The 26,074-nt window shown below is 40.8% G+C and overlaps 1 protein-coding gene and 1 non-coding gene across 2 annotated transcripts in view; both read right to left on the minus strand.

The window, feature by feature from the left end:
- Positions 1–215: 215 nt before the first annotated feature.
- Trnat-ugu (transfer RNA threonine (anticodon UGU)) lies at positions 216–290 on the minus strand. The gene has a single exon. It is a non-coding gene; the product is annotated as a tRNA-Thr (tRNA).
- An 18,775-nt stretch (positions 291–19,065) lies between these two features.
- The window catches only part of LOC126481819 (ankyrin repeat domain-containing protein 33B-like), a 138,259-nt gene continuing 131,250 nt past the window's right edge, over positions 19,066–26,074 (minus strand). Inside the window, exon 7 of the mRNA XM_050105776.1 lies at positions 19,066–19,973. Within this exon, the coding sequence (XP_049961733.1) occupies positions 19,818–19,973 (156 nt within the window). The 3' untranslated portion in view covers positions 19,066–19,817. The remainder of the gene's footprint in view (positions 19,974–26,074) is intronic.

The raw sequence follows: 26,074 nt of genomic DNA on the forward strand, positions 1-26,074 counted from the left end.
GTCCTGTAAGAGTTCGGGGAATATTTGTGCATCCGCACAGAAGAAGAAGGTCATGACGGGTATTGTCAGAACTATATACTTATGTGGATATGGTGTCTGTTCTTTTCGACAACCATTGATGACCTGCAGCCATCTAGTAAGAAATTAGAATTATATTAATATCTTCAGCTGCTGACGGGCGTTGATATATATCAATGGAGGCAGGTGAAAATGTGTGCCCTGACTGGGACTTGAACCCAGAATCTCCTGCTTACATGGCAGATGCTCTATCCATCTGAGCCACCGAGGGCACAGAGGATAGTGCGACTGCAGGAACTATCTCGCACATGCCTCCTGTGAGACCTACACTTTCACCTTGTAGGTCCACACACTACATTCATAGTGTCCCACCCCAACACACTCATTATTCATGGAAGACATTCTTACCAAGTCCCGTAACTCTTAAGGGAATGTCTTCCGTGAGTATTGAGAAAGACGATGGTAACTGAATGACAATAAACTAAACCTAGTAGCAATTAAAGTAAAAAATTGAACATCTTTATCCTCCTTTAACAAGAATTATTTTAGTTAGGCCTATTGAAGTTAATATTTTGAGTAACTAATATAACTTTTTAATCATACAGTGTTTTAGGTATTGAAGTTAATGTTACAATTAATTTTTTTAAGTTAGTAGCCTACTTATATAATTTATTTGTAATACACTGTTAAAAAGATGATTTATATTTAGTTATTGGAGTTATCTTTAGTAATTGAAGTTAATAGTTACTGAACTTCAACATCATATAATGTTTACTTAATGCATTTTCATTAGATATTAAAATAAATCTTTTATGAATTTGTAAATCTGTGTTCATTGAATCATTTAATAACCTTTGACTTATAAAATATTGAGATAATCCATCTTGCCCCCACCTGTGTACCCCATCTTGCCCTCACTATAGGGCAAGATACTTTGTAAATCCTGAAAAAATATTTTTTATATAGTAAATACTAACATTTTTTTGTCTTAATTTTTTATAAACTCTAGAAATACTGAAGTTTAAGGTGGAATATCTGGTATTTCTATTGAGCATTTTGTAAGCCCACAAAAAATTGTTAAGTGCTTAAGCATCCCGCCTTGCCCCACTCTCCCCTAAGTGCGTCGGAATCATTTTCGAGTTCTAGCTGCTCGATTCTATTTGTGATGGTCTCTAAATCTTTTGTGTGTTTGTCTCCCTTGCTTTGAAGATGGGCATTGATTCCTGTTTAGTGTTCACTTAGATCAGCTTGGATCTGTACGTTCATATCTTGCACAGTTTTAAGTTCAACGGAAAATGTATTTATGTTGTTATCTACAAAAGTTTTAACCTGACCTAAAAGTTTCATACAATATGTCTGTCATTCAGTATGTAATATTTGGCAAACCTGTTTGTTTCTTCTTATTGTTGTGTAAACTTCTGGTAATATGTATTACATGAAGTGCTCATTAAGTTTATTTTCTTGTTCTGTGAAATGTTTATTGATTTGTTCTGAGATGGATTGAATATCATCACATAATCATTTTGTGGTGTCATTACATCACTGAGTGACTGATCTAACTCATCACTTAACTGTTTTGCTGTGTTGTCTCGTTTCTCAGTTATTCTGTGCATTCGACATACTATTATTAGTTATTGTTGCATTAGCACGCAGCTGACTGTCCCACTGTTTTGTGCAGCATACTCATTTAATAAATTCAATGGGCAAAAAATTACCAAGACAGGACAGTGAATGACAATAAATAGAGCAGAAAATTTCCATTGACCTGTTCAAAAAAATTAGTACAAATTAGTAAATGTGTAAGGCCAAAATTTCTAGCTACACTTATTATTATACAAGTGAGAGAAGAACCTAAGTCAGCCTATGTTATAACCAAAAGATTCTTAAACAATTATGATCCTGACAATGTTATCAACAAGTGTAACGTTTATGTCCAAAGTAAGGCGTGATGTTTATGTCTAACAAGAAACAGTTATCTCAGGTGGTGAGCTGACTGCATACCTGATTATGTGTACTTGTATATTTACCTGATCCTGTTTTAAACAATATGTTGACTAGCAAGAAAACAATACCAGTAAACCCAAACTAATTAATATCTGTGCACAATAATGACAAATTAGAGGTAAGTACATTCAGATTTACTTAATCTTGCTACAGCCCTGTAAGTCTGAACAAGTACTAAAGTGGTCCCTGTGTGAAAATCTATAAACTGTGAGAAATAAATTTCTTACCTCCTATTGGTGTTACCTTGGATACTACTAAACTAACTTCAGTAACAAAAGTCAATATGCAAGATATTTGACTGAGATACATTTAGAATTTTTAAAAATAAAAACAACTTCAAATTAGTAAGTGGAACAGGACTCACGAGAATGACTGTAATAACCAGGGAACTAGAAACAACAGAGGGGCTTCATCCCACCGTAGCCCTCAGTGGTTCACAACCCCAAAACAGGCCACAGCAGTCCACCCATCCCACTGCCAACCCACACTGAACCCAGGGTTATTGTGCAGTTCGGCTTCCAGTGGACCTCGCCCCTGCGAGCGTCTCATACTATACTAGTGTAACCCTAAATTTTTGCGTGGTAGAATAATTATGGTGTATGCGTATGTGGAAATGGTATTTGCACAGCAATCACCGACATAGTGTAACTTAGGCAGAGTAAGGGGAACCAGCCTGCATTTGCTGAAGTTGATGGAAAACCACCGTAAAAATCCTCCACAGGCTGGCCAACACACCAGACCTCAACACTAATTTGCCGGGCGGATTCGTGCCAGGGACCGGCACGCCTTCCTACTCAGGAAGCAGCGCGTTAGACTGCGCAGCTAGCTGGGCACTCATACTGTAATATCTTATTTAAAATCTTACTTTATTGTGAACCTGACTTGCAATTGTTAAACCATACCATAAAAATTAATTTTATGCAAACAAATGATCTTTATAAACAAATACAATAAAAAACTTGGGGTTACATACAAAGCTGGTTTCATTCAAATTTGTTCTACAGCAAAAGTGCATAAATACGTGAATATTGATTACCTTATTGTTGATCGATCTAACAATATGTAGAAAAATCCTTCATCAAAATTTTGTAATAATATTTGTAGCATTCTCTTAATTAATTTTACTTCAAATATTATTTTTTCCATAAATGATTAATACACAACACCAACAGCCACTGTCAGCCTCTGGCGCACTACTCCTGCTACCCCTGAGCAACAACTGCCTACTACACTACTACTGTGTGACCTAACATAAGCTCTTTGTTACACATATTCTGCCTTAGTGATAGCTGCCATGCAGCGTTCTTTCACACGTACATTTTGCTAATCAGTATGTTGCTTATACTCTTGGATAATATGTTAAAATTTACAATTTTCATTATATGTACCTATTTCAAATGTATTTTAATTGTGCCTGTCTGGAACTTAATGTGTCTTCTTTATAGCAAGTAGCAATCTGTCTTTTCTACATTGCTGATATTCCTACCTCAGGTTTCCATTGGCATTCCAGGGACTCCTATAATCTCTCCATTTGGCTTATTTGAATGTCTTTATATGCAATTTGATTTGTGCAGTGCTGGTCATCATTCTGCTTTGCATGCTTGGATGATATCCTCATCTTTTCAGCCACAGCAGAACAGCATCAGCAACAGCTGGTGGCGATTTTCAAATGCCTAGAGAAGCATGGTGTGGTGTTGAGCATTGTTAAGTGTGATTTTGGTAAATCTCAGATCACCTTTCTGGGCTATCTAATTTCATCTGGAGGGTCATTACTGCGACAAGATACAGTGCATGTTATCATGAAGATATCACCACCAGCAACCATCAAGGAAGTATCCAATTTACTTTTACGAGTGACACCTGTTCCACTCAACTGAATTGCCAGAACCACTAACTGCAGCACTTACTGGACCCAAGAGTAAGGACACTTTGCTCAACCACTGGGCAGATGAGATCATCTCTGCTTTTAATGCAGGAAAACAAAGCAAAGCCAAGCCTAGAAAATGCTGCACTCCATCCACACCCTTCTTTGGAGGCACCAGTCACATAGGTCCTTGATGCTACTTGGACAACTATTGATGCAGCATTGTAGAATCAAGTCGATATCACTTTCCTTCTTCTTACATAAGTGTTCCACTTCTTGATAGACATTGAATGCATATGATCGTGAGCTTGTGTCTACGTATGAAGCAATCAAGGGCTTTCGACCACAGTTGAAGGCCAGAGAATTTACAGCATTTACTGATCACAAACCACTTACCAGTGCCTCCAGATGGAACAACAACAAATGTTCAAAGTGGCAGTATAACCACCTGGAATTTATTGCCAAATTCAGCACTGTTATGCACCAAATTTCCCATATAGATAGTGTGTTTGCTAGTTGATGCAGGTTAACAGTGTGACAAATTTTATTGATTATGTTTAGCTCACAAAGATACAGTAATCTGATGAGGCACTCCAGAAGTTACTGCATGATGTATCATTTAACCTTCAATTACAACTTGTCAATATTCCTGGTTCTGTTGTCAGGCTATGTTGCAACATTCCCAGTGGATGATCTCACTCATTTCTGCACCTACTTTCTGTAAAAGTGCTTTTGACAGTCTCCACAACCTATTCCACCATGGCGTTAGAGCATTTATTGAAAAAAAAGGTCTTTTTGGCCTGGTATGCAGAAGAATTTTTGCAAGTGGGCTCATTTGTGTGTTCAATCTCAGTGTAGTAAAACAGTCATCATGTACTTGCACCCTATGGAGAATTTGTAGGCATGACAATGTGCTTTACTTGCAAATTGATGTTGTGGGCCCACTTCCTCTTTTTAATGGTCAACATTATCTGTTGATTGCCACTGATCATGTTACCTCTTGACCAGAATCTAGATCATTTGATGGTATATCTGTGGAGGTTGCAGCCATTTTAAATTGGGTTTCTCACTGCAGTTGTCTGCTGCACATTACTACAGACTGCAGCTGACAATTCAAGTCAGCATTATTTAACCAGTTCAACAAAGTATGCGGCACTCCCCATCACCAGACAACCAGTTACCGCCCCATGAGCAATCGCATGGCTGAACAACGGCATCATTACTAAAAGGCCTCATTAATGTGTCATGCTACCAGCTGGACAACTGCTTTCCTATGGTCTTACTTGGCCTTTGCATTACTTACAAAATGGGCTTAGACTCATCATCGGAGGTGTTCATATATGGTGAAACACTTCAGCTGCTAAGCAAATTTGTTGATCCAAGATCTCCGTAGCTACCGGATATGACCAATCGGAATTCATTTGTTACCTGAGGAATCCCGCTGCATTCATTCACCTGCATGCATTCACTTACATTGAATTGAATTGAAATTATTTTTGAGTTTATGCTTTTAATAACTGGCTGATTAATAAAGATCTGCCCACACACATGAGAGAATTGCTCTTATCTCCATTAACAAATGATTGAAGTCCGAGTCATGGTTCTGGATCTTGGCTAGTAACTGAAAAGCTTCCGCTAAATTTGTGAAATAAAATTGCCATGTAATGGTGTCTGTTGCTGCAGCAGTGGCTGAAACTGTTGTGCTGAAAATTACTTAGAATACTGATTTTAAAAAGGAAGCGAACAGGACACAGGGCTCTCCTAAAAATAAAAGTGAACAAAAACTTTAAACTATTATATTATTAAACTAATATCGCAAATGAGCTAACATTCATCAGCAATTAACAGACATGCCCAACCAAGAGAGAGAAAAAGGAAATTAGACAAACAATTGAACTCTGTTCTTCTTCACATTAAACTTGCATTGATTGTCTTGTACATATTTAGTAATCTTTGCATTCGAAAACTGAAATTAACATTTTATATAACAATAATACAAATGAGTAATTTTTTTCACCTGTGTGGCCAGTATCGCACTCAATATAGTATTTCGCATCGAGATAAAAGCTGTTGTCCATATTAATGCTTTTATATTTGCATTCGAGTTCGTTTTTCTTCAGTATTTTCACTGGGGACAGCACATTATTTGCATGTGACATGTCTCATTGTTGAGGCACAGCAAGTGCACCTACAGTATGATGTTGCTTGTTGACAAACCATGCCAGCTCACTCAATGTGATGGAATGAGGTCACAACTCCCCATACGTCTACCAGAGCCTTCATTGTGGCTGATGGAGGGCCCCCACATATGCATAGAATTGTGCCCATTGGTGCCCCATGCGGCAAGTGTTGTGAGCGAGCAGACTCACACTGTGCCTGCTTACTGTTGGATGTCTGGCCCTGGCTCAACTCACTGCTGGGAGGAAAGGCATCCCTGCTCCATGTCTGCACTGACTGTTCATTATTTGTTCTCAGTTCACTTTCTTAGCCCCATTATTGCTACATGTCTAATTTAATTTTTATTGCAACTACAATTTTGAAAGTTAATGAAGTTCTTCACACCCATAAAGTTTTTATGAAACATCACTATGTTTTGGCCTTTATTATGTGTAGGGAGGTTCATTGTTTCTCATTTTCTTCTTTCATCCATTCCCTTTCATACCATAAAATAGATTTTGCTTTTCTTCTTTGTCTCATATTTGATATTATTGAGTCAGTCATAGATCTATTGTCTTGTTCCTTTTTGTGATTTGGTCCTTGTTTTACTTTTTTTGTAACCATGAATTCTCTCTGTTTATGTTCTCTCTCTGGTATTTTGAGCCCGTGACTAATGTCTGCTTCATTCCAATCTGTTTTTCTTCTGAGCCTTATTCTTCTAGGAATGCCACCTCAAAATTTGTGTGGCTGTTTCTGTCATTTCTTTGAGCATGCACCTCATGATTCCATTAGTTTCCTTGGTATAAAATTGATCTCTTCATCACCTGTCCAACCAGTGGGCCACCCTCCTTTGAAGTTTGCTAAAATGCATCTGTATTGATTGAATCTTTCAGATAAAATTTGCCAATTCCAATTAATTGAGAGCAACTTCCTCCACCTACATCTCCACTGTGTACACTGACTCCACCTTCTTCCATCTTGTTATTTTTCTTGGAGATTTCATTCCTCTCTGTTTTCTCTCTTTTATGGAGTTTCAACAAATCCTATCTAGAGTTTCCATTGTTTGCTGTTATGGAGTTTGCCACATTTCTCGTGTGTTTACATTCAGTTATAGAGTTCACTTCTCACTTGTTTCTGTTATGGTCTTATTAGTTTTGTTATTGTCTTTGGTGACTTTGCTCCTCATTGTTTCCATTTGGTCATTAAATTCATCACATTTCTCTGATGGATTTCTTGATCTTTGGGACATCACTACTCAATATCTGTAAGTTGTGTTATACTTCACATTTTATTTCTTAAATAACTCTGCATTCGTTCAGATCTCCTTTCCCACGGTTGCAGCTGTTTCAGGCTGGTTTTGTAGTCTTGTTCCAGTTCAATAATTATTTCAGCAGCCCTTCACCTTTTGCTAAAATTTCTTCTGACTTACCACGTATTGACACAGTAATTTCTTTAATATTTCCGCTGCACTTTGGCCATTGTTCCTCCTGTTTTGTGCTTCCTGTTCTTTCTCTTCTCTTGTCCATTGTGCCTCCTGTTCTATCTTTTCTCTTGTCCATTGTGCCATTCTTCTTCACTGAAAATTATCCTGATCATTTATCACCACATGTAATGTATCATTGTTGGGGAGCAAATTCTGAATAGAAAAAAAAAAAAAAAAAAAATGTTTTAGTCTATAGCTGCGATTTTTAAAAATTTTATTTTGGCTGTTGCCAACCATCTTCAGGCCACCCTAGCATGCAGCTATCATTCTCACTTTTCAAGTAGGTGTGTCAAATGAGTGTTTTGTTGTGATTGTATTGGTCACTGTTCCAACTGACAATTTGTTGGGAGTACATAAACATTGAACAGTCATGTACATTACCACTCATTATTCTTGGATAACTGGAACCATAAACGTTTAGAATACTGATACAACAGTTAAATCAGATTTTTTTATTTCACTGATCACTTATTTATGATCACGAATAACTTACACACACATATTTTTCCCTTTCTCAAATGCTTAGCACACTGCCTACTTTTGTAACTTCAAATAACTACCCTACTCCTTTCAGGATGCAAGCCTCAGTTCAATTCCAGACCTAATCCAAAGAAGTCAAAGAAATACATAGCTTACTACAGTAACCTTACAGTACTCAATAGTTATTTACTCTACCCATTACATTTTCAACAATCTTCTGTAGCATTATATTTCAAAAGTTTCTATTCTCTTCATGTCTGATATGTTTATTGTCCATGTGTCACTTCAATACAAGGCTCAGCATAACCTGCTTTAATTTTTGGATGTTATAAATAATAAAAATCTTATAATCTCTTTTCAAGACAGCATCCCTTCCATTCAACTACTCTTCCAAGTTCTTTGCTGAATTTCAAGATCACTGGCAAATCTCAAACTTTTTGTTTCTTCTCACTGAACTTTTATTCACTTTCCAAAATTCTTCATGGTTTCCTTTATTGTTCGCTCAGTGTAAAGTTTGAATAACATCAGGGATACACTACAACTCTGTCTGACTCTCTTCTCTACTGAGCTACAGAAGTAATTTTAGCTATATATGGATTACCATCTGGATGTGATAATAGTAATGATTTTATTATTTTCAGAACTCCTATCTCTGGAAGTCAACATTGTAGATCTAGCATTAACCTTCACTATCAGTTTCCTGATTTTTGGGCACAATGTTAGCTTAGATTTACTGGAATGCTTATGTAACAGTCATTTTTGTAATCAGCTAATTCTGATATCCTATTAAATTTCCTTGATTATTTCTTAAATTGTAACATTTTGGTCTAAGGACTACAGAAAATGGGATCTATGAAATGTAAATATATAAGTTCTGCATTTTGGACCTACACAAGCCAACTGGCCCCAACCAACCGCCATGTCATCCTCCGCCAGTGGCATCATCAGATGTGGCATGGATGGACATGTGATCACCACAGTGCTTTCCAAGTTGTTGATGGATTTCTTGACGTTGGAACCACTTCTAATTGGTCAGGTAACTGCTCAATTGGCCTCATGAGGCTGAGTCCAACTCATGCCAGTCCTCCCACCAAGGAAAAATCCTGGGTAGAACCAGGAATCAAACCCAGGACCTCCGTGTGGCAGTCAGCCATGCCGGCTGCTCAGCTGTGGAGGCAAACATCTATGGAACATAGTGAATGAATTAATCTTAAACATGGTAGAGACTTTCTGATATTTCTTGGAAAATTTGAAACTGCTGTCTATATTTTTGTGATGTGACTGATTACTTTGGTCAACTGCAATAAATAGTCATTGATTCATACAAGAAAAGACTGAAGTGTCATTTTCTATCGTAAATGTAAAGTTTTTTGTTGTAACATGTATGTTACTATGCCTTAGTCATCACTAACATGGTGTGCATCACATACTTTGAGTAACAAACCGTTTGCATGCAAATGGTGCATATTATTTTTCTGACTGAAAAAAAAGGGTCTCAGGGTGTTCCACAAGGCTCTGTATTAGGCCCAGTCCTGTTTCTCTTCTGTGTTAATGACTTACCATTAAATATGAGCTCCCCATCAGCTCTGTTTCCAGATGATACTTCTTGCTTAGTTGAAGATCAAGATTTGGAAAAAAATCCCAAATCTGTGATCAGTATCCTCAGTACCGTAGAAACTTGGTTTCAGCTAAAAGGGTTGAATCTATACATAACTAAGACTCACATAATGCAGTTTGGAACCAAACAGGCAAAATGTGAGCATACTGAGATGTACACAACAACTGAGATATAAAAGAAGTTGACTCAGTCAAATTCTTAGGTTTAAAAGTAGATAAAAATTTGAGCTGGTAGTCACCTAGCAAAAAAACTGAGCGGCTTTGCATTTGCAATGCAAATATTATCAACTGCAACTGACATGGACACAGGAAAAGTAGCATATACCAGCTGCTTTGAATCCATTATTAGGTACGGTATTGTTTTTTGAGGTACCTCGACAAACTTGATGTGGATATTAAAAACACAGGAAAAAAATCATTCGAAATATGTGCACTGCAAATCATGAAGAACCATGTTGATCATTATTTAGAAAAGTTAAAATATTAACTCTGCCATCCTTAATACATATATGAGATTATTACATTTTTGGACACCAGACACGAATATTTGAAGGAAACCATTTTGTCCATTGACATGATACTAGAAACAAAGAAAATTTTATGCTCCCCACCCACCATCTCAGACTGTATACTCAGGGACCTCAATACATGGGAATGACAAATTCAGTAAATTAAAAGGGAACAAGTTGATGCAGATGAATTTAGGTCCACTTAAAAGAAAGCTATATGAGATATTAGCACTGGTGTTATTACTCAGTGGATGAATTCATGCAGGACAAACTGGAAATTTGAGCTGCATACAGTGTGTTACATATTCCAAAAAATATCCTTATAGTGCTATTCTGTGTTGTAGTGCTATTATTTATTAATGTAACAACCATTGTAACTGTATTATAAATTTTTGACATGTCTTCTGTACGCAAACCAAATGGATTGCAGATGTACATCATGAGATGAATAAAACACAATTCACAATTTGGCTGCTCGAGCCACCAGCAGGGGCTGCCAATTGTGGTCTGACGCCTCAATTGCCCGCTACCAAAAGCCAGCAGCCCTTAGAAGGCAAAATGGTCTTTTTATATATCCACCATCTACTCTGTACCCATACACAAGTTTATAAGTCTCAACTGTCGGTACTTGTTTCCAGTCTGTATCTGTTAATCTGTTTTCGTCAACATTTCTGTGTTTGTCATCTGACTGCCTGCAGCTCTAGTTTCTATCTGTTCTGTAAGTTGTCATTCCATGTAGTATTACTGTGATGTTGTCACTCCATATCATTTCTTGTAACTATGCCTTCTCTTGCGAACCAATGCCACAACAGTTATGTAATTATGCAAAAACGAAAAGAAAAACAAAACAAAAGGTCTCATTGGTAAAGAACATTTAAGCTTGTTATTTTAAATGCATTATAAGAAAGATGACAGTTACCTCTTTAAAATGAATTAAATCAGGTATAAACTTAAGGCAGGAAAATATTTAGCTTAGTTATTTTAGACTGGCATTCATTAATTCTTCTATTGCATGGAAGCAGTGCATATGAAGGAACATATTTACTTTTTCTCAGAGTTCTCCTCTTTACATCTGGAGGCCTTTGGGTTGCTTGTTGTGTAGAACATCTCCTGTGTGTCTTGAAATGATGTGCCAACAATATTATGAAAAGGACAGATTGATCTTTGTAAAGACATGTTGAGTTAGACATGTTGAGTTACAGACAAGCACAATGAAAAAACTGTTACACATTGAGGTTTTGACCAAAGCCTTCTTCGAAAAAGAACAAATGCATCTCTGGAATTGCTGGAGACTGCAGTCATATGTGGGAGAGGCATGCTTGCTCATGTGAATGTGTGCATGTTACCTTTCTGAAAAAGGCTTTGGCCAAAAGCTCAATTTGTAACAGTCTTTTCATTGTATCTGTCTGCAACTCAAAATGTCATCTTTACAATGAGTAGCAATATATCCTTTTCATAACATTGTTGATATTCCAGGCTGGACTTTCCATTGTTTATTACACTGATGTGTTGTTTACCCAGAAATTGACTAATTATAGATACATCACTGCATTGATGGGTCTAATTATGATGATGGATGTCTTTTTTTTATATAAAAGAATGTATAAGTAAACATGTAACAAAACACACTGTTTCATGAGTGCAAATGCAAGGTAGTGGCCAGATACTGAGTTCCGTAAAGAGATGGATAGGACTGGAGGGGAAAGACACATGTCTCATTATCTTCACTATATTGTGCGTACCTTAATATTTTGGTATTTTACTGTATATTCTTTATTGTATGAAATTATGTTTTTATTTGATAACATCTATATGATTTTGCACTGCATCCAGATGAATTAATCAGATGAAATTTTTATGGAGCCTCTGAGAGAGGAAAAGGGCGGCATTTCTTTCTTTTTTTCTGTTTCCTGAATTGTATGCACAAAATCACCAACAGTTAACCTAAGACTAGTATTAGAAGGGATTGCAAATGTGAGGATTGACTACTAACAACAATCAACTTGTTTGCTCTGTGGCGTCTCTGGCGCAGAGCGACCAATCTTTGCAACTTTGCTTCTTTGGACTGCTTTGTTCCAGTGTTAACTTTTGGCGCGTAACATGTTCAACTGCCATATTTGTTATAATATTAATAAGTATTAATAAATGTGTATTGAATACTTAGTGTGCATTATCTCTCAACTAATCCTATGTGATAACCACAGTGGTGACCCCAAAACCATTGTCGTCTCCTTGATAGTTATTTAGTGCTTGTTTTTGTCATTTACGAACTTCGTGTGCCAGCCCACATCGTTTCTGCCACAATGGATCTACCAGTGCCTTTCAGTGCAAGCGTAACGGGCCCCATTAACTGTGTCGTTTGCAACCACAAGTGGACAAGTGTACCTACTTTGAGTTTGGTTAACAGTGAACAATTATTGACACCATGCCGGCGGCCAACTAACCTCACCCGGCTCAACACGGCCACTACTGAGCATGGCAGCACAACAGCCACAACGTGGACAGTGCCTGCTGCCTAATCCTTAAGAGGCCGACCTTCCACTTAAAGACATTGTGGTTTATCCTGCACGTACATTGTTACCATCAGAATGGCTTGATGTGCCGACAAAGTTCCAGAACTGTGAATCAAAAATTTCTATGCACAGGGTAGCACATTCTAATATAGATGGTGTCGCAGCACCCTCTGCATGCCATTTGTGGTTGCACCACTGCTGCCTTCCGCTTACCTACATAACGGCTCCGGCCATTCCATCTGTGCCGGTTACTGGGTCAGCCGCCCTTTGGCTCCAGTGTGACCACCACCCGTCTGCTGTTGCATCAGCACTGGCTGTTACACCCATGCCATGATCATCGTCGGGCTTGCAGATTGGACACACCATGCCGACTTACATGCCTGCTCATTCCAGACCGCATGCTGCATGTGACCACTGCCCCACACAGACCTAGGGTGACACACCTCTCACCGCTACCGTACTTCCAGCGTCGGAGGTGTTCTGTTCTGCCTGTACTGATCCCCATATGCCGGTGCTCCCTCAACACGTGTTTCCTGGCAGGTTTTTTCATAAGCTACCTGCATTACAAAAAGACAATCCAAAAACTTGGTTTGCATTAGTGGACTACTTAATGGACAGCCACGCCCATTTTGTCTGCCTGGTGAGCCACCTACATGCACATATGGACCTCATCAGCGACTTGCTTCTCTCACCGCCCATCTCACACAAATATTCGAAGGCCAAAGCACTGCTTATCAAGTGCCTTTCCCGCCCTCTGGTGGAAGCTATTCATCACAGTATTCACGAGGAGCATCTCGACGACGTACCCATTTGCAGCTTTGGCGGCGCCTATGTGCATTAATCGACGATCAAGCTTTACCTGACGCCGTGCTTTGGACGTTGTGGATGGTCAAAATGCCTTTGGATCTGCAACTTCATCTACTATCTCATGTCACAGACCCACTCGAGCTTTGGTTACCCATGGTGGATCAGTCTTACACTATCATTCATCACCGCCATTGCCTGTCACGAACATCTTCTCCATCATCCTCAGGTGGCACACCTGCACCTCCAGTTCTGTGCCCTGTCGGCAGAGGCCAACACGCTCCTCGTGGTGCCTCAGCTGCCTGTCAGGAGCTGCCACCTAGTGGTCTACAGGACGTACAGCCAGCGGGCTGCTCCCAACAGCTGCTGACCTCGCCCGAGCAGCAACCCGATCGGCTACAAGCTCCGAAGCAGTTAGCTGTGACCCCTCCCATGCCACACCATCATGCCAACCGGCCTACCTACTGTGATGGTTCAATGCTACTTATGGGGATGCCGCCTGCATCTTCCGTGCACCTTGCGCCTACCCAAATGAGACCAGCGAGCACATTTAGGCACCACGTCACGCCACGCCACGTAGCTCCACGGCACCTATTGTCTGGTGCTGCACCACTCACTTCAGTGATGTCACGCTTCTGTGACACAGACACAACAATGGGTATCCATTTTCTCATTGGCACTGGTGCCGACATTAGCATTGTCCCTGCCAAGCATGACTGTTGACGCACTATCCCCTTCTACCCTCACCTTGATCAAATGGCTCTGAGCACTATGGGACTTAACATCTGTGGTCATCAGTCCCCTAGAACTTAGAACTACATAAACCTAACTAACCTAAGGACATCACACACATCCATGCCTGAGGCAGGATTCGAACCTGCGACTGTAGCGGTCACGCGGTTCCAGACTGAAGCACTTAGAACCGCACGGCCTCACCTCGATCACTACCAGTCATTCTGCTATTGCGGTCCATGGCTCCATCAAGATGTCAGTTCACCTATAACCAGTTCACACCTTCCCTTGGACCTTCCATTCTGCCATATGGATGAAATTGTGATCGGGTTGGATTTTCTACACCATTATGAACTTTCTCCAGACCTGCAGGCTGCCGCACTCCACCACATATCTGTCTCTACAGTTCCATGCTCTCTGTCTCCTTGGCTATGCTTTCCATGTGTGTGTCCCTAGTCAAACACATAACGACACGGCTCTCTGATCTGTCACACATGCGCTCACAAATCGATCAACTCTACACCCAGAATGAAGCCTTACGCACCTGCATCGCATCTGCCTCTGCCAAATTGTCACATGCATGGCATACCATGCATCACCTATCTGCAGCCCCGCAGTGAGGCGGACCATCACACACCTCTACAGCATCTTTTCACCAATCTGCTCCTGTGTTGAGCATTCCACCGCCTGCTGTTTTTTTCACACCGTCATAGACGAATCTACAAGACGCACCTGCATGTACCCCTCCAGATCCTTCGTGCTGCTTCACTCATGCATTGCACTTTCCAACACCAACTACAGCCGATGCCTGCCTATGCCGCCCCGGTTCACCAAGGTCAGCGAACAAACGTTGCCTGCAGATACTTGCTGACCCTCCTACTTGAGTATCGGCCATCAGTAATGGCACTTGTCATAGGATTCGCACCACTAACAGTTTATCTGTTCGTTATAAGGCCAGGCACCTTAACACTTCCAAACTTCTGCACACCAAGAAGATCGTTCATGATCTGTTGGTTTCCGGCATTCTCTGCCCTTCTGATAGCAGCTGGTCTGCACCTGTTCACCTTGTTCCCAGGAAGGACGTCACCTTACTCATGTGCAGGGACTATAAGTCCCTTAATACTCGCACCATTATCGATAACTACCCCATTCCAAATATCCAGGAATTCACGCAATTACTCCATGGCTCTATCTTTTTCTCCATTTTAGATTGTTCGAAGGTATATCATCAGATTCCTATGCATCTACTGGATATTCCGAAGACAGCCATGATCACACCCTTTGGTCTATTTGAGTACTGACAATATACTTATCTTTTCCTCCTCCGCTGAGGAGCATCATGTTCACCTCGATGCAGTCTGTTTGGCCCTTGCTGCCAACGGCGTGGTGATCAACCCCGACAAACCTCAATTGTGTTCCACATCCGTTTCCTTCCTCAGCCACTCTCTCTCTGCCAACGGCCCCAGACTGACGAGTTCTCATGTCGAAATCATACTTAGCCTTCCTCTCCCCGAGGATTATGCTCAGCTCTATCGTTTTCTGGGTATGGCAAACTTTTACCACCGCCATATTCCTCGAGCTGCCTCCGTCCAAGTGGACAATGCTCTCTCCAGCAAAAATAACACTAGAGAATGGAAGTTGGCATGAACCAAACCAATGCTTAATGCTTTTGGTAACCTTAAAACTGACCTCGCCAAAGGTGTCAGACTCGCCCACTCTGACCCTGAGGCCTGTGTCTCGATCACGACTGATGCCAGTCACTTAGCTGTGGGCGCTGTTTACAACAGCACACTGCTGACTCCACCCAACCCCTCTGTTTCTTTTCCAAGAAACTAAGAGCTAGTGCAAGTGGTTGACTTTCGACCGTGAGCTTCTCATTGTGTATGAGGCGATTAAACATTTCTTTAGTGATGTCGAGGGGCGACCCTTCATGATCTATACAGATCACAAGCCACTTCTGGATGCTATTTGTAATCTGGCTAAGGACCTTCTGCCATGGCATTTCCGCCATATGGACTACATCTGTCAGCACTCTGGCCGCTGTGGCTGAGCAGTTCTAGGCACTTCAGTCCAGAACCGCATGACCTCTACAGTTGCAGGTTCAAATCCTGCCTCGGGCATGGTTGTGTGTGATGTCCTTAGGTTAGTTAGGTTTAAGTAGTTCTAAGTTCTAGGGGACTGATGACCTCAGATGTTAAGTCCCATAGTGCTCAGAGCCATTTGTCAGCACTCTTCTGAAGCATGCTATATCCGCAGTGCAGAGAGCGTTGTGGAAGACTACCTTTCCCGGATCTGCATGCTGACCACACTGCTGAATTTGGAGGAGCTTGCCCGACTACAAACCGACGACGATGATATACAATGAATAATATCAGACAATGACTCATCGCTCTCTGTCCAGCCCCATATACTACCTCGTTCGATGATCCCTGTCCTTTGTGACACCTGTATGGGCACACTCCACCCCCTGGTCCCTGCTGCCCTTTGTCATTGAGTCTTTACTACCTAGCATGGCTTAGCTCACCCTGGGACGCAAGTCACAATGTGGCTGGTTATGGAGCAGTTTGTCTGGCCTAGTGCGAAGCACAACTGTCACACTTGGAGCCGTGCGTGCATCCTGTGCCAGCACAGCAAGGTCAGCAGGCATGCTCAACCTCCATTGGGCAAGTATGACATTCCAAAGGGGCGTTTCTGGCATGTCCATATCGATGTCATTGGTCCCCTCCCCCCCTTCTGAGGGTTACAGATTCATCTTATCTATCATTGACTGTGTGGCCTGCTGGGTTGATGTGGTCCCCCTAACTGACATCACAGCCGAGACTGTCGCCTGCTCCTTTGTCTCAGCGTTGGTTGCTCACCTCGGCTGTCCTCTGTCTCTCACAACCAACCAGGGATGCCAGTTTGAGTCCACCCTCTTTGCATGCCTTTGCAAACTCTGCGATGTCACCAAATTTTATACCTCAACCTACCACCCAAAAGCGAATGGCCTGGTCAAGTAGTGGCACTGCACACTCGAGGCTGCCCTAATGTGCCACAAAGGTCTATGGTCAGAAGCCCTTCTGTGGGTCCTGCTAGATGTTCGCTCAGCCCACATAGAAGATCTTAATGCCTCACTCGCTGAAGTTTTATATGGCAAGCCTCTCCTTCACCTTCAGCCACATCCGAGAATGTCCCCACACTGGTCGAGTGGATAAGCACACACGTCGCACACCTCCGCACCCCCTTGACCCACCCCCACACCTGTATTCATCCCAAGGACCTGCCTTTGACTGATTCATCTCCACCTGTTGGAACCATGGCAGCGCTGCACCGCCAACACTTCTTGCGCCAGCCACTGCCTACAACCGCTGCATTGGCACCAAGATCATGAATTCCTGCAATGAGGCTTCCCTCCGCCATACTCTGCACTACTGGGGTGGGGTGGTCACCCTCTGTGGCATCTCTGGCACACAGTGCCCTATCTTTACGACTTTCGTTCTTTGGACTGCTGTGTTCGAGTGTTAACTTTCGGTGTGTACTATGTTCAACTGTGATATTTGTTATATACGAGTTATTAATAAATGTGTATTGTGTTATCTCTCAACTAATCCTACATGATAACCACAGCTCTATGAAATAAGCCTTTTAAATGGAAGAAGATACTACAACAGAAATTTATTATTTATTGAAAAAGGTTAAATGCTTACCATAATTTCAGAAAACAGCCAGCAATGTATTATTTTTTTATTGACAGAATATTCAATACATTATTTAAAAAGTCATGTTACAAGAAATATTAGAAATGCTATAATATGCTTCATGTTCAGCATCATTGTACCACAGCTCACAATCAATAACAACAAATATATACATTGTAAAACTCCAGAAACACTTGTGTTAGGCTTACATATTTTAAATTCACTGAATGGAAACATGGTTGACATGGAATTATTAGTACAGAAACATAGAGAAAACCCTTTAATGAATTCAGCTACATTTAGGCAAGAGATAATTCCTATTTTAGGAGGGAAGACTGTGCAAATTCATAGCATAATGTCACTTAGTGCAGTATAACAAATAAGATATTCTTAATTCAGTACATACAGATAAAATCCCTGTTGTCTTTTGGTGTTTTGTGTTTTGTTTCAGTTCATTGAGTCTGCTGCTGGTATGTCTGTGGAGTCATTCTTTATTTTTTCATTACGAGCAGTCATTAACTTCTTCTAATGTCACAACATAAAAGTTCAAGCAAAGCATGTATGTAATTGTACACTTGCACTTCCTGCTGGACATAAATACATATATTGGAAGTATATTTTAGTTTGTACTGTAAATATTAATTTTTTTCCTTAAAATATTGGAATATCTCTGATATAACCAACACAATTATAAGAAATCTGGTCTCAGACCATTACACTACAAGCAATTGGTAGAAACACAGTGAGCAGCAAGACTGGTTAATTTCCCTCTTGAACACATTTTTTTCCTCTCAAAAGATGATTGTGTGATAGAGTAGCCATATTTATCATTTAGTTTCTGGGAAAGAATTGTCTCAGTCAAAAGCCAAATGTAAAACACTAAATGTAAGCAGTAACTTGCTGCTCTTAAAATCTGTAACTAATTCCACACTGCAAAACATCTTAATTCCAGCATTATTTTCATTTTATAGTCTGAAAATTTTGAACAATAATGATTACTATTACAATGCCCAGTTTAGACAAATGTGAAAGGTCACATGCTGGAAGGAAGCATATAGACTTTTTCTACTTTGAAAATTTTTTTTCGCAGTAATATTGTGTCTTGAAGTAAAATATCTAGTGCAAAAGAAAAATTAATCTTAAATGAAGGTACCAACTAGTGCAGAATAAGTTCACCTTCTGATCAAGGCCACTTGAAAAAAAGTTCATTAAAATTTTAGCATTAAAGGAGAATTATTGGCAATTAGAACAGTTTTGTAGATGTACAAAATAGCCTTTTTGCAGGATCAAAGCTGATATTGGAGAACACGTGTGTGTGTGTGTGTGTGTGTGTGTGTGTGTGTGTGTGTGTGTGTGTGTGTGTGTGAATGTGAGTGTGAGTGTGAGTGAGAGAGAGAGTGAGAGAGAGAGAGAGAGAGAGAGAGAGAGAGAGAGAGAGAGAGAGAGAGAGAATGAATTTATTTTCCACTTAAATACAATGAATATAAATTTTTCTTGCATTTATTTTTCTGCTCATTTGTTGTATAGTAACTGCTTTCACCAATTTTTCATTTTCCAACTGTATAGCTTAAAGTTCTACAAAGAATCTGAACTTATCAATATAATAATCTTTGTTCTTAATGGAATCAAAATTTTTGGACCTGTGAGCTTGTAGGCACTGTATAAAGGTTATAGCTTGATGATTTTTAAACTGAAGAGTTCAGTGCCATCTGTGCAATTTCTGATGCTCCACAGACACAGCAGTGCTGTTCAGTTATTTATGATGTTCTCCTCCTAATCCAGCTGTTTCTGCCCCAGCAATTTCACTGGATTTTCAGAAACAATTTAGCACCTGTGCATCCACAGCTCCAAAAGAAGGAAACACCACAAGTTCTTGTAAACACACTTTCAGCCTTTGTTGATGAACGCCAATTTATACACTGGAGCCAGTGTGTATGGCAATGGACCAATGAGTAAATGTTATTTCTTCTTTTTGTGCCTTGCAGTTCCTTGGGCTGACTTTGCTGTTGGTGGCTTTTGTTGAGTTGTATGCTGCTGCTGTGGTGGTTGCTGCATCACATTTTCTTCAGTCTCTGCTTCCTGGGCATTGTCGGATCCTGCCAGTGTCACCTGCACCTTGAAATGATTGAATAATTATAAATTACATGTTTTATATACATTTGCACATACAAGCAAAACTAATTCTAGCAGCAGGTAATTATCTTTTTTATGTCTGATACTCCATTTAAGACACTAAGGGATAATATAAGGGCAATCGATAGGTAGTATTATTTATAAATTTCAAAGAGACAGGTTTCTGAATGATAAATCTGCAGATATATATATATTTGGATGTGAGTTAATGTTATCATTAATCCCTAATATTACAACAGCTTCTTCAGCTATCTTCATCAGATTTGAAGATCTCAGCTGATCACCATATAGATTTAAATTAACACTCTAATAGAAGACACCCTGGGCTGCTGCCAAAATATTCAGGGAAAATGACAACATTTACTCAGATGCAAACTAAAAATTTTGAGTAATAACAGAAGGCTTCTAATATCACTATTCTCAATAGCAGTGGTGGTCCTGAAGCAAGAATTAGATTTTAGTTGTTATCCACTGCATCACTTTTTTCATATGTTAGGCAAAAGCTTACTTTCTTGAGCCAATGGATACTGTTTAAAGGTAGAAAATATTCAGATCTTTTTATTTTTTGAGGGCCATGTACCATCACATTTAACATTTCTTTCGAAAAAATCATATAATATTTTGGAAATTAAATGAATTACTTACTGTATGTTCTTTTATATTTATTACAACGGAATCACACAAGCATTTTTCAATGCATTGTGAACTTAATATTTTAATTTGGTATTTTTATTGAGCCAGGCTGTCTAGCAATGTTAAGTATACAACAACAGATCTAATAATAAGCAGCTGTTGAAAGAAAAAGGACAGTAACACCAACTGTAGGCTGTGGAGAAAGAGGAGCAGCAGAGGTGCCCACATTTGCAGTACTTTGTTATAAACCATGATGTGGTGAGATCATGGAAAATGTTATTCTGATGATTTCAATAATATTTGAACACAGTTTCAGACAACCACATTTCAAAATGAAGTTGGCCATCTGTGTTGGGAAAAGACAAGTAATTTTAATTTTGAAAGGTTTTAGGGACACTGTTTGTAATCCTAAATATCAGCATTCTCTTATTAAAACCTTCTTAATCCAAATAGAGCTGCCACTGATTTGACTACATCACCTCAGGAAGCTTGTACACGGTGCTGGTACTACTACGACTACTACTACTAGTAGTAGTAATAGTCGAAACTGGGGACATTGTAACTTCCTTTAATAGACTTACTTTGTTTAAGTGACAAGAGATCGTATTGACACAAAGGTGATCTGTTGCACTCTCTTGTATTATATTTAGTTTTATATCACACTCCACTAACAACTGAAATAGTGGTGCCCTTAACTACCACTTATTGACAATTAACGGGGATTTACTAGGGTATTATCTGAGGTCGAACTCAGAGGCTCATTCCACGTAGCTATTGGTAACCAAAAGTAACCATTTTGATGAATAAATTAGGGACAGTCTATAGATCTTTAGATTTGAATGTGTTAGGTGTCACACAATGATTGCCTGCTAAATGACACTTTTGGCTCTGCTTGTACATGATCAACATATAAATTGGCAAAGTTGATTCCGACTTTCGAGATTTAAAAGCAGTCAGGTCTGGGTTGTAACTGCTGTGAACACAGCACTTCTGGGGTTTATCAGTGTTAATGTGTTTCAACAAACTGTTCATGTTCTTACATGTTAATATAACATGGGCAGTTATTGGGCACCCTGCTGTCACGTGAGTGTTTCTGGGACATCGGTAAGAAATATTAGAAGTGAACTAAGGGCAATCAAGAAATGGCTTTACACACTGAGGAACAGTCAAATACAACTGCAGCAGCACAATGATGTATAAAGTTTGGCTAGACAAGCAATAACATGGCCCTTAGAAATCCAGTCATTTTTACTCAGTTACTTCATACTTAGGGACAATAAATTGCAGAAATTTAGAATCTGATTGTATGTTAATGGAGTGGAATGTAAGTTAAATAACATCTATTAGAGTGTGATTCTTGAGTTTCTCCCGGCGTATTTGATAATCAAAATATCCACGGGTGTGATACCGGTCTATAGTGTCCAACGGGCACAATATTTCGGCGATCATACATGTCGCCATCATCAGGTGAACTGACGGACTGAGCTCCTGTGAACGTGCCGGCACGGAGATCCGTACGCTATGGCTGCTCAGAGGGAACTGGGTTCGGTCGCGGCGGCGGCCGATTTAAATACCCTCCGCCCGCGGCGCGCTCCCTCCGCCGTCCGCGCCCCGCGCCACGGTCGCGCGGTGGAACAGATTGCGACGGCGTCTGAGATGACGTCGGTGTGATGGCTCTGTCCGCCGTGGTCGTCACAACCATACGTTTGCTCGATTTACTCTTGATCAACCCAATCGCTGGTTCCCAAGCCTTGCTGACATTATAGCCACAGTCATGGTTTATGAGGTCGTCATTGGTGCGAATTTCGATGGCCTCTCTAACAACGCTGTCCCAGTATCTCGACGTCTGTACCAGAATTCTCGTGCGGTCATACTCCATGGCGTGATTTTCCGACAAACAATGTTCAGCGACCGCCGACTTGCTCGGATACATCAGTCGAGTGTGCCTCTGGTGTTCACGGCATCGATCCTTGACGGTACGCATCGTCTGACCAACATACGACTTGCCACATTGACACGGAATCTGGTACACGCCGGCCTTCCTCAAACCGAGGTCATCTTTGGCGCTCCCCACCAGTGCACGAGTTTTATTTGGAGGACAAAACACAGTTCCGACCCGGTGTTTCTTCAGAATGCGGGCGATTTTCCCCGAGAGTGCGCCTGTGTATGGAATAAATGCAGTGCCTACCTCCTCCCTCGTGACATCTACGGTGGCGCAACTTTTCAAATTTCTTCATGCTGTGATACATCTCCTCCCCGTAAAGGTGTATGATGTGATTCTTGAGTTTCTCTCGGCGTATTTGATAATCAAAATATCCACGAGTGTGCTGCCGGTCTATAGTGTCCAACGGGCACAATATTTCGGCGATCATACATGTCGCCATCATCAGGTGAACTGACAGACTGAGCTCCTGTGAACGTGCCGGCACGGAGATCCGTACGCTATGGCTGCTCAGAGGGAACTGGGTTCGGTCTTTTAAATAAGGATGGGGCTACTACTGGAGTGGATGACCGCTACCTACAGATTATGTCTCAGAGGAACCCTGAAAACAACACCACCATCTTGAATAAAGCTTTTCGTGCATCCACAGGTTGTCATGTTACGACTCAAACTGTGTGCAATAGGCTGTATGATGTGCAACTTCACTCCCAAAGTCCATGGCGAGATCCATCTTTGCAACCACAACACCATGCAGCGCAGTACAGATAGGCCCAACAAGATGCCAAATGGACTGCTCAGGATTGGCATCACATTCTCTTCACTGACGAGTGTCGCTGCCTTCAATCAGACAATCGTCAGAAATGTGTTAGGAAGCAACTCAGCCAGGCTGAACGCCTTAGACACACTGTCCAGCAAGTGCAGCAAAGCGGAGGTTCACTGATGTTTTGGGGTGGCATTATGTGGGGCTGATATACACTACTGGTGTCATGGAAGGTGCCATAATGGCTGTACGATATGTGAATGCTATCCTCTGAACAACAGTACAACCTTATTGGCAGTATATTGGCGAGGCATTCATCTTCATGGATGACAATTTGTGCCCCCATCATGCACATCTTCTGAATGACTTCCTTCAGAATAATGACATCACTCAACTAGAGTGGCCAGCATGTTCTGCAGACATGAACCCTATTGAACATGACTGGGATAGATTGAAAAGCACTATTTATGGATGACGTGACCTACCAACCCTCTGAGGGATATACGATGAATTGCCGTTCAGGAGTGGGACAATCTGGACCAACAGTGCCTTGATGAATGTGTGGATAGTATGCCACAATGAATACAGGCATGTATCATTGCCAGAGGACATGCCACTGGGCATTAGAGGTACCAGTGTGTACAGCAGTCTGGACCAACACCTCTGAAGGTCTCATTGTAAGGTGTTACAACATGCAATGTGTGGTTTTCCTGAACAATAAAATGGGTGGAAATGATGTTTATGTTGATCTTTATTCCAATTTTCTGTACAGGTTCCGGAACTCTTGGAACCGAGGTGATGCAAAACATTGTTTGATGTGTGTATCTACACTGACCAGTCACATTAATTTTCCCACTTATCTAAAGCCTAAATAAACACCACCTTTTGCAGCACCAGATGTGCAGGAAGAGAGTCAATGAGGTTCTTGAAGGTTCTGACAGGGATGCGGAGCCATGCCAAATCTGGTGCTGTGGCCAGTTGTGCTCGGTTTCTTGGCCGAAGATCCATGGTGTGAACAGCTGGATTGAGGTTGTCACACAGATTCTTGACTGGGTTTAAAACCAGGGAGTTTGGTGGCCATGGGAGTACAGTAATCCCATCCTGCTGCTGTTTGAACCACACATGTACACTGTGAGCTATGTGACATATTGCGTGGTCCTGCTGTTAGGTGCCATTGTGCTTAGGGGGAAAAAAAAACTGCATGTAGGGTGGACATGGTCCCCAAGGATAGATGCATACTTGTGTTTATCCATTGTGCCTTTCAGAATGAAATCACCAGGGAATGTCATGCAAACGTTTCACAGGCCATAACACTCCCTCTTTTGACCTGGACTCTTCCAACAACTGTTGCAGGGTGTTTGCTTTCAGACATTTCACACTGTAAATGTCAACAACCTTCTGTCTGATGGAGCATAAAATTTGACTTATTTGAAAAGGTCACATGCCACCACTCAGTGGACCCAGTTGTGGTGCTGGTATGCAGATTCCAGCCTTTGTCACTCATGAACAGCAGCCAGTACGGATGCATGAACCAGGCACCTGCTGTGGAGGCCCATATGCAGTAACATTTGCTGAAAGGTCATTGAGTAGACACTGTTGGTAGCCACTTGTTTTATTTGGATGGTCATTTGCTCAACAGTTGCATGTCTATTTGCCTGTACACACCTCCACAGCTGCCAATCACCCCTGTCATCTGTGGCCCATGGAGCATCACTGTCACCTCAGAACTGGTTTTGGATAGTGCCATTTTGCCATGCATGGTATACTTTAACCACAGCAGCACACAAACATTTTAGAAACTTAGTCATTTTGGAAGTCCTTAGACCCTTGTCTCAAAGCTGATGACCATGCCCTTTTGGAAGTCAGATAAATCACTCCACTTCCATATTAGTAGAACGAATGCACTGTTTTCTGAGTCCCCTCGACACTCTTTATATGCTCTCCACTACTCGTGCTGCCACCTGCCGTCTTAGTGGTTATGGCACACAGGTGATGGTCACATTAATGTTACTGGACCATGTACCAGAAACCTGTTACAAAGTTGTTATCAGCATGTAAACTTTAATCTTGACTCCAGTCAGGAATGCATATTTCATACAAAGATTATTTTGGCTTGTGCATGATGGTTTTGAATTTCGTACTCAATCCTAACTTCACTCCAAGTTCTATTAAGAGGCTTCTGTGTGATGTTTGGTTATGAACTTTACATAATATTCTTCTTGTGATTTTATAGGATAAGTACTTCTTACAACTGAGTTTCTAATGCATTCAAATTGTGACATTTAAAATCAGTGGGTATTACCATTTTGAATTGCTGAGTAAAAAACACCACTGCAGCTGTTTGGTCACTATTTAAAAAGCATAACTGGTTTCATATCGTTAGTTACACCATCAGGTGAAGTCAGCTACAACGTGATGCTGGAGTACAAATGATATCAAACTTCTTCCAATTCCTAGAATATAACTCTATTTATAAACACATTTAGTAGGCCACGGTAAACTAATATAGAATGAGGGATTGGGGTGTGTGTGTGTGTGGGGGGGGGGGGGGGAGGACAAAAGCCAGAAAAGCCAGAACTGCGTAGCAGTGTTTCAGACGAGTGGAGTATAGGGGAATATTGTGTTGTAACTGACTTCATCTGATGATGAAACTAACGTTATGAAACCAACTGCACTTTTTAAATAAAGTCTCCACACAGCCGCAGCAGTGTTTTTTACTCAACTTGAAGTTTTTTAGTTGTGGATGTC

This window comes from Schistocerca serialis, chromosome 5, assembly GCF_023864345.2.
Source record: "Schistocerca serialis cubense isolate TAMUIC-IGC-003099 chromosome 5, iqSchSeri2.2, whole genome shotgun sequence".
In the NCBI taxonomy this organism is placed as follows: Eukaryota; Metazoa; Arthropoda; class Insecta; order Orthoptera; family Acrididae; genus Schistocerca; species Schistocerca serialis.